The sequence below is a fragment of the Cornus florida genome, unplaced genomic scaffold (genome assembly GCF_030987335.1).
Source record: "Cornus florida cultivar Cherokee Brave unplaced genomic scaffold, ASM3098733v1 CherokeeBrave_3.0.0_Hap2_Chr11, whole genome shotgun sequence".
Lineage (NCBI taxonomy): Eukaryota > Viridiplantae > Streptophyta > Magnoliopsida > Cornales > Cornaceae > Cornus > Cornus florida.
Window position 1 is genome coordinate 14,823,026 of NW_026775581.1, and position 9,959 is coordinate 14,832,984.

At 33.4% G+C, this 9,959-nt stretch overlaps 1 protein-coding gene across 1 annotated transcript; it reads right to left on the reverse strand.

Moving 5' to 3' along the window:
- Positions 1 to 1,301: 1,301 nt before the first annotated feature.
- On the reverse strand, positions 1,302 to 7,804 carry LOC132284511 (E3 ubiquitin-protein ligase SIS3-like). The gene is made up of 10 exons (XM_059786621.1): positions 7,545 to 7,804; positions 7,338 to 7,376; positions 7,048 to 7,114; positions 6,865 to 6,938; positions 6,228 to 6,366; positions 6,044 to 6,136; positions 5,725 to 5,790; positions 3,388 to 3,507; positions 2,707 to 2,820; positions 1,302 to 2,334 (listed from the first exon to the last, which is right to left on the reverse strand). Exons 1-10 carry the CDS (start codon positions 7,571 to 7,573, stop codon positions 1,792 to 1,794), a joined length of 1,284 nt encoding a protein of 427 aa, XP_059642604.1. The 5' UTR covers positions 7,574 to 7,804; the 3' UTR covers positions 1,302 to 1,791.
- Between the last annotated feature and the right edge of the window lie 2,155 nt (positions 7,805 to 9,959).

Below are 9,959 nucleotides of genomic sequence, written 5' to 3' on the forward strand. Positions count from 1 at the left end.
GTTTGAGTAAACCTTAGATCTCTCCTCTAAAGTGAATGTTCTCACTTATTGTAGATCCCTTTGGTAGATGCCTTCTCCTTGGATCTCCATCTTCTTGATAATGGTCTTACCTTTAGGAATCACCCATAAGCCTCCATGAAAGACCTTGGAAAATTAGGCTTGTGAAAGCCTCCATTAGATGAGAACACTAATCCCAAATTTCTAAAAAGAGAAAATATATTCATTTTTCTTCCAAAAGTCACCCATAAAATATATATGGACCATGTATATATAGGCAACATAAATATAAGGAAATGAAACACTAAATCCTTCTCAATCTCTAAGTCACATATCTCAAATCTAATAGGATTCCAATATCAAGTTGGGCTATGAGTAAGAATCCTTTGGACTTATTATTTTCTTGGCTACAATGAATGAATAATTGGTCCGATCCATGAACCCAATTCAATTAATTCATAAATTAATTTCTGTTCCACTAAAAGAAATTAATTGAAATCCAATTAAATAATAAATAACCTCTAAGTCAATGTTGCACTTTGACCCCTCTATGCATAATTAGTTATCGGATAAATAAAGTCATCAATCTAACTACTTAATTAATATATTTATTTTGGTACCTTTGATTATTTCCGATTTGATTACAATAAAACATTTGTTTGACAAAAATAATAATTTAAATAAATATATATATAATAAATCATTTTATCTAAAAACACACGAAGACCTTTGAATTTACTTTGTGATCAATCATAATCAATACAATATAAATACAAGTATTAATGATGCAAATATTGAAAATATAATCCTTTAACTATTAATTACATAATTACCCAAAATGTCGGTCTATGGATTCCGAAGATTCTGTCGAACAAATTAAAGTAATTACTAATTAATAAAAGAGTCTATACTTCTCTCATGCTTAAGAGTCAAATGTCATGACAGTGATAAAGAGCAATTGCATACGACGACTCTAACAATATATCTCAACCTAACGCGGATCCAGTTCAAGTCTTAGTTAATAATGAGTTCATCCATAATTACCGACTATGAATAATTTATGATTATTATTTATATTCATATATCGATCGCCATCATATACATATATAAATATTTCTTATAATCAAGTGGACACTATCAATTCCATAATGAATCGAAACATAATACATTGAATTCGTCAATTATATAAATCATAAATATTTCAGATATGTCAGGAACATATGTCAGTATAATCCAAATAGGAATTTGCTATGCCAAGGCATATAAATCTCAACAAGAGGAAACTCACCTCAAATTATATTGTGCTCCCTCAGTTAAGAACATGGAGTTTCATTGTGTTTGATCAACTTCAACTGAAGATCCAACATCTAAACAATTTTAATTTTCTTGGTGTTTGATAGAGAATATTGTGTCACTGGGCTCAAATTGGATAGAGCTATATGTTCCCCACTATGAAATTTAACATTCATACAAAAATAATAATAATAACAATAATTAAAAAAAAGAAAAAAATAAAATAAAAAAATTGAGAAAACTATATAAAAATGGAATCAATGGCATTGAACTCACATTATTTTGTTATCACTAGCACAACTTGAGTCTTATATGTTATACTTTAGAAGATAGAAAAGAAACAATTGAACTATATGAAATTATTTGTACGGTCCCGGATCATTGGTCCCAATGAATCATATAATGACACAAGGTTCGAAGTCCACGGGCTGGAAAAAAAGAAACAAGGAAAAAGAAAAATGAAGGTACCAACTTTTTGTCCATGAACATTACAAGCAAAAACTATGGAATTCTTTGTGATGAATTAACAGTAAAACTATGGAGCAACGACCAGGGATGGACAATCTTTAACTTTAGCTTCTCCAAGAACACGTAGTTAGAATATGAAGTAAAATCTGTAAGAGAGAGTCCAAGAAATAATCTAGTGTTACGGTGGGATGGAGTGAACAGTATGTACACGTTAAATAAGATGTTCCGGTTCCAGGTTAGTGCGGCTCTGACTTGCACTGGCAGACCTCCATTCTCAGCCATTTCCAAGGTAACATCTGCATCAGCACCTGACCCTGCATTTTCTGTATGGACTGAACGGAGCAAACCCTGCAATCTCAACAGATAGCTCTGGCTGGGTGGTTGGGTTCTCACATATCTGGTTGTAGCCATGACACTGGCCGATGAACGTTCAGAATCAGCATGGACGTTAGATAGAGCACTGAGGTCAAGGTTTGGGAAGACCGAAGAACGGCACCTGGGGCATTTCACATTCAGTCGGAGCCACTCATCAATGCATTCCACATGGAAGTTGTGAGCACAAGGAAGGCCACGAACCTGCGAGATACCTCGTGAGAATTGGGTTCGAATGCCACAAAATAAGGCTAGAAATAGGTGCAAGTATGTTTATTTGTATTATGGGTGATTCTAAAGAGGGTAACTTCCATTTGTGTATGTTTTTGAGCCTGGGTGGGGAAGGGGGATTTTCAGGAGATTGAAACCCACCATTTTATAACTATGTTACTGCTTTAAAAACTTGTGGAAGGCCATCCCTATACAATATATATATATATATATATATATATATATATATATAGATAGCAAAAAAGGATTTATGAACCAATACCAAATGATGGGAATAAAAAACCTGATGAATCCTGAAAGCTGCAGTGTTTGGATGATTATATCTTGGATTAGGAAAATATTTACCTCTTTCCCCACATGGAATTCTTCTAAACAGAAGGGACAATCACTGCAATCCGTAGGAACAGTCTTCAACCTGAACTTCGGAAGTTCCTGAATGAGTGCCTCCACTGCTTCTCTCTATGTGCCAAAAAAGAAAACCCAAACATCAAAAATCAAAACTGACAAAAAGGATGGTAAAATTGTAGTTCGTAATAAAGGCTTTCAGAATTTTTTTTTTTTCCCTAATATTTTTTTTTGAAAAAACAAAAGTAAAGAATATGGTTAAAGGCAAAGAGAGGATTGCAACTCGTACACCTCCAAATGGTAATCAATGAGAATATTAACTAATGCACAAACTAGTGCAAAATGCTGTTTCAATTCCTCCATTTGTAGGGTATTTCATGGGATACGAAACGTGTGCTTCCAGCTTTCTAAATTTGTTTACTTTCTAAAATAACTCCTTATATATTGGTTCAAACTCTGAATCTTTTTAAAATTATTATCTATTACATGGGTTTCATATGGCAGCCAAATACCGTAACATAAAATCGCACTAAAAATTGGTGGAACACGAGTTCTAGCTTGAGCAGTATCTCCTACCACCTCCCAAGGAGAGTAGCAGAATTCAAGCTCAAATTGGGACACAGTTGCATGTGTTGTGCACTTGTACTTATCAAAAGAAGAAAAACAAAGGCAAATTGTTACCTGAGTTGGAGTCAAGTTAGGCCCTGGATGGTATACAGCAGCATCTTGGCCCATCCCTCTCATCTCTTGGCCAGCAGCTTCAAATGCCCAATCTGGTACCCGGATCATGTCAACCAACACCTGAAATGAGGAATCAATCTTTACAATCATGATATGAGGACAAAAAATTGCATCAAAACGCACAGAATAATCACTTAGAAGCAGTGATGTCACAGTTGGAGAACATTACTATTTATACCATCTGCTCCTCCATGGGATAAAATAACAAAACACAATTAAGTGTCCCCTTCAACATGGGAGATAAGGAGACTTTTAATTAACAAAACAAAGAATACATACCTCAAAGACTCGTTAAAATGAAATTGAGTCAAATACTAAAACCATTGCATGCACATTTTCCTGGTCTTGAGTAGGTAGTAATACGAAATTACAATTACTCAACATGTTTAATGAGTTGTTTCATGAATTCTTTTGATGGTCATGTTCAAATCAGCTTTCCAAGCCCTAGAAACTTAAAAAAGATCTTTTATGGTCCAACACCCAGTCTTGACCTCTTAAAATAACTAAATCCAAAGGCAGGGTTTGTGTCTTCCCTTATGTGCGATTTTCATATTTGACCTCAACAAGAAAAGGTAGGTTGACTGCAGTTCAACAGGTATGATACCTACTGCCCCTTTCAAATATCTGTAATCAGCCTTGATGGTGTTAGCAATTTAGCTTTAGATGTCCTTTCGTAATTAGCGGTGCTTATTGAACAAATTTCAAGTACGAACTTTCCAAGTCAAAGACTAGAATCATTCATGATTAATTTCTTCACAAGAACAAGAATTTGTGATGGATAAAAATGTGAAACCCCGACAAATCATTGGCAATGTTAAGTCTTTGAAACAAATAGCAAAAGTAATTTTCTCTAAATTATAGATTCATTGATTCAATAATGCAAGAAGTGTTGAGATAATGTTTGTCTCAGATGATTTACAATTTTCAGTTCTTCACGACTCTTATTTTAGATGAGTGGTCAATGAAAAACATAAATAGCTTATCAGCTCATACAATCTACAGCATGGAAATGATTGTCGCAGCCTCGAGAATTATTCCCTCAATTTCTGCAAAACCGGTTGGACCTGGCCTTTTTGTCGGATTGCTTTGACAGTGATGTATTTTTTTTTTTTTTGACAAATACTTTGACAGTGATGCATATGAAATAAAAAAAAAAACTCCTAAGAATCCTAGAAAATTAACAAATCCATTTTTACAACTTATAGTCAGAAACTTCGAAAAAAACTTATGGTCAGAACCTCATCCAGGTTCAAATCACACTGTAAGATCCCCACTGGAAACCAGATAATGTTAAGGATGTTAGGATTTAAAATTAATAGGAACTACCTCGACAAATCATATGCACTCACTCAAGGGCCCTTTGTCACCCTTTTGTACTACATAGATCCCACAATTCTTAATATCTCTAGCTTCTTTTCCACATTTTATGCTTTGTAAGTCACAATTATTTCTCCTAAAAATGCCCATTTTTAATTAACAAAGAAGAAGAGAGTGCATGGGAGGCCACTCCCTTGAGGGCCCTTTGTCACTCGAACTGCTACACGTTTCCTACAGTCCTACTATCTCTTAACGTCTCTAGTTTATTTCTCACCTAATATACTTGGAAATGTCACAACAATATTTTAATGCTCTCTTAAATACCCATTATTTATAAACTAGTAACAATTATGCGCATGGAAATGAACCAAGTGTGGCGATTTTGCTATCACCAACCCCAGGAAAGAAAACACAAAAATAAAAATAAAAAATAAAAAATAAAGTAATTTCATTCCTTATGATAATTATTCATGATGTGTGGCTTACTAGATTCAAGCCCTTTTGCGAGTACCACTAGAGTTCAGAAAGAAACGTAAGAAGTTCTACATTTCAAATTGGTCACAAATCGTCATTATTGGCATTGGATGTCACTGGCAGGATAAGCATCAAATATCATGCAGCTATTTCCAGACTAAGGAATAGGTTTGGAAAATATATATATATATTGGCAAGGCAAGAACCTATACACCTTTGCAGCTACTTTATATTAAACAGCTCTAAGGAATTGGTTTTACAAAAAAAAAAAAAAAAAAATGGACATAACAATCAAATATATATATATTTTTGCTTTCAAAATCTACTTGCATGTCTATTGAAGATACATTTCACTTTGATATTTATTATAAGATAACAAGTGAATAATACTTAGGGATTGCACATAATATAAAAGCCACTCATAAATAAGCAGTAGGAAAAAAAAAATCCACGAAATGATGAAGCAAAAAAAATTTCTTAACTTACCCCATATTCTGAAATAGGAATCCCCGGTTGAGCACGTAGCATGTGAGCTTGTCTTCGCATTAACCACTGCAAAATAAAGATCAAAAGGGCGTATATATTATTTAAAATAAAAACAAAAACAAAAAACAAATCATTGAAGAATATCTTCATTATGGCCAACGTTCGACAAAGAGAACCATGAGAAATAAAAAATACAGAATCCTTGAGAAGGGGGAAGGGGGAAGAAGAACCTTAAGTCCTTGGGGGAAAGGCCAGTTGAATTTATTATAAAAATACACGCGCACACACAAACAGAGGAAGTAAAGAAAGCCCCACTAACCTTCCTGAAAGACAAGCAAGCAATGCAAAGGAGTCCACAGTAGCTGAAAAGCAACCAAATAAGAAATCCCCATTTCTGACCTTCTTCCGGCAACTGTGAGCATTTTAATGCATTACCTTCATTTTCAGATTGTTTATAGATTACAACATCTCCACAAATTGAAAACAACAAATGCAAAACTTACACAGTTTCTTGCCTTAGTGAACCATAAGGTACCAATAATAGTCCAAGCCCAAAGAAACGGATAAAGTAGCAGACAAAGTATCGAAAGCACCACTATTCTTCCACAAAAGCGCGCATATCTCTGCTGCCACCCAAAATCCCTAACACCATACCATTAAACTGAATATGAGTGAAAAGATTATATGCAATTCCAGTATATATAAGATGTATTTAGGGGTCTAAGTAAAGAAATAATCCAAACCCTTGTATAGGTACTCTAAAAAAGATCTGAAAGCAATTTTAAAATTGACAATCAAAACATACTGCCAGAAACAAAAGTCTTAATCAGAAATTACTTATTAAAAATTATACATATATATATATAAAGAATCTTAACCTTAACCAGTAAGAAAAGGGATCTACTACAGTGATATCATAGAACAATGGGATTGTACAGAAGGAAAGCAAAAAAGTTTTACCTCTTGATCATATAATTGTGAAGATTTTGAAAAATAAAATTACCAACTAATCGTTTAAAAACATAAGCCAAAACATAATCGGCTTAGAAGTTCACGGTGATACGTCCATTATGTAACAAACAATGTACATTTACAACAAAATTAACAATAACCTCAATAGCCCAAGATGGAAGACCTTACAATCCCATTCCAGCTGAAAGCCCATTGTCTATGAACATCAAGAGCCGAAAAACAAAAACTGTGGTGTAGTCGACCTAGTCCAATAAAGAAAGATGAACATTATACCACAATGTGACTAAATTAGCATCAGAAGTGAGAACTAGCAGATCTAGTTTTATTCATTGAAGAATTGTTGATACTCACCACGATCCATATGTGCAATGGGTATGCACAAAGATGGTACCGCTTCCAATTGATTGCAACAATGGTTCTAATAGTTAAATAGTTAAAGAATCAACACAACCATTCAAATAAATGTCCAAATTACAAACAACCACAAGGAAATGAATGGTGAGATAAAATCCAATAAGAAAGATGAATAAGTACAAATATTCTTTTATAAGCTATCCCAAAAGAAAAATAAAATAAATAAATTAAACTTATTACAGCTTTTGGCATCATAAAAACCCTCAATCTGAATATATAAAGGATACATACTTGTAGCAAGCATAGATAAGAAGAACCCATCGTACCTGCATGAACAGAAATTAGTTAGTCATATATATGCGTGTGGTATAGTGATAGACAAATTACTTACAAAAATAAATATAAAAAAGACATACTGATGAGAAACTGACAGAAGTTAAACAAAAATATAGATATCAAATGAAATCTTCATTACTACGAAAATCAAAAGTTACCACTTGAAATCTACGCCTCTAATCGCCATTGGAGAAGAACTATTTCGAAACCCTAGAATCTATAACTGAAAGACTCAATCTTCATTTCACGACACGGAAGCTTGAATCTGGGAGCCAAATCGAACACCAATCTATTATCTGGCAATTCCGTTTGAATCGATACATAAAATGCGAAAAATCTAGACAGAGAAAGAGATGGACAAAGCAACAAAATCTAGAGAGAGAAAGAGAGATTTCAAATGGTTTCGTGTTGAGGGAAAGCTGCTCTGTGCAGAGAAAAAAAAAATCTGAAAACGACTGCTCCCTATTTGATTTGTTATATTTTCGCGGGCAAGAAACAAACATCAAACAGTCATTCCCACTTATGATGTTGATGTGTAGGACTGTAGGATGAATTCCGATCAAAGAGTTTTTTTTTCTCTACTTTATTTTTAAAAAAATATCATATATTTTTTTTATTAGGTAGAAATGACTCATTCTAATAATACATAATTTTATTTCAAGGATGTAGTTTATTTAAATATGTATATGTATATTAAATAGACGAATTTTCGTTGGTGTAATGAAATATGTCTAATAAAATGATGGTGTGGGGATTGTGTTTGTTTCTTTGATTTGATTATGGTACCGAAATAAACCTAGGCAGTCCCATACAATTTGTTTCATTTTTAAAATTAATCACAATAAATTCAAAAAAATCATTTATGTTTGTCTGAAAATGGAATTTGTTGAAATATCATATATATAGGTTAAACTTGGAAGACTATTTTAAACAATATATAGTTTAAATAACATATTGAAAGAAATTAGAGTAAATTGAAGTAGAAAAAGAAGAGTATGAGAAAGAACAGAAAAATAAAAATAAAAATAAAAAGAATTAGAGAGAATTTAAGAAAAATATAATTTTAGGAGGCATAATACTCCACAGTGTAAACAGGTAATAGCTACCGTTGGGCCTATTCGGTTGGGCCTACTTGTTCTCTCTGTATCAACTCAGTTTTTAACTTGTTGGGCAATATTTAATGGGCTTATCAATTGGGCCAGTTTTCCTTTCAGTAAGGGTAGCAAACGGGCGGGTTGGTTCGTGTTTAGGCATGGTCTAATATGGATAGATTAAATATGGGTTGTGAGTCTTGTGACTCATATTCAACTTGCTTGTAGCGGGTTAAATTTGAGTTGAGTCAAAATGGACTGGGTTAACCCGTCATGACCCGCCAGCCCGATTTAGGGAAAAAAAATGTTATTATTTTGGACAATCTCATTATTATAGTTCTTGGTTTTATATGTATAAAAGCTTGTAAAAATATGTATGGATAATTGTAAATACTTCAATTTATTTTGAAAATTCTTTAAATTTATATTATTTTATTTTATGATTAGACATGCATGAAGGTAAATGTTCTTCTTTTTTTTTTCTTTTTTTTTTTTTTCTTTTTTGGTGCAGTAGATAAACCAAAAAAGAATATTGATGCAACTCTAACAAGCCTTCCCATAGAATTCCTTAGGTAGGAAAGCAGAGAAGATATAATACATGATACAATGTATTACGGATGTAACAGAGTAAAAGTATAGTACTCCAAATAATTTTAGAGAGAGAAAGAGGATGATGCGAGAGAATTTTAGAGAGATAATGTTAGAGAGAGAGTAGAAGAGAGATAATTTGGGATCGTGTGAGAGAATTTTAGAGAGGAAGAAGAGGTGAATTTGAGTCAAATAGAGGATGTGAAACTGAGTTTCTTATATAATGGGTGAAACATGAGTCAAAATGGGTGACCCATGATAACTGCTTAAATGTGATGCATTTTAGCACCTAAGTTAAAATATTTTAATCTATTCATCTATCTTACTTTCCCGTTTTAGTTCTAATTTGTGTTTTTGTCTATTTTAGGTTAATAAGGTTCAAACAGGTTAAAAAGAGGCTTTTAGCTCTTTTTTTGGAGTCGAGAAAAAATTCAGAAGAAGTCAAAAAAATCTGCAGGGGTGAAGCTTCAATCGATCGAAGGAAGTCCCAATCGATCGAAAAGATCTTAGATCGATCGAAATTAAGGCGATGCTAGCTCAATGGATAAGGTTGCCAGTTATCAAAAATATCTTTGCCACATCATCTTCGATCGATCGAAGTGAGCTTCGATCCATCGAAGCCAGCTTTGATTGATCAAAGCCCCTACTGGCAGTGAGTTGTCTAATTCCAGAGCACGGCCGAACTCCACCAACTTTTGTACCTGCGAGATTGCCCCAATTAAAGGCCTATTTTCTGACTTGTTGCCTGCTCAAAGAGGCTTGTATTTAAATCAAATGAAACCAATTGTATAGGGTTCCAAATTTTTTTACAACTTTTGTTGAAGTTTTAGAGATAGCTCTTAGATAATTTTCTTTCTCCAAATTAGGGTTTTTGAAGCAAAGCAAAGAGGGAAG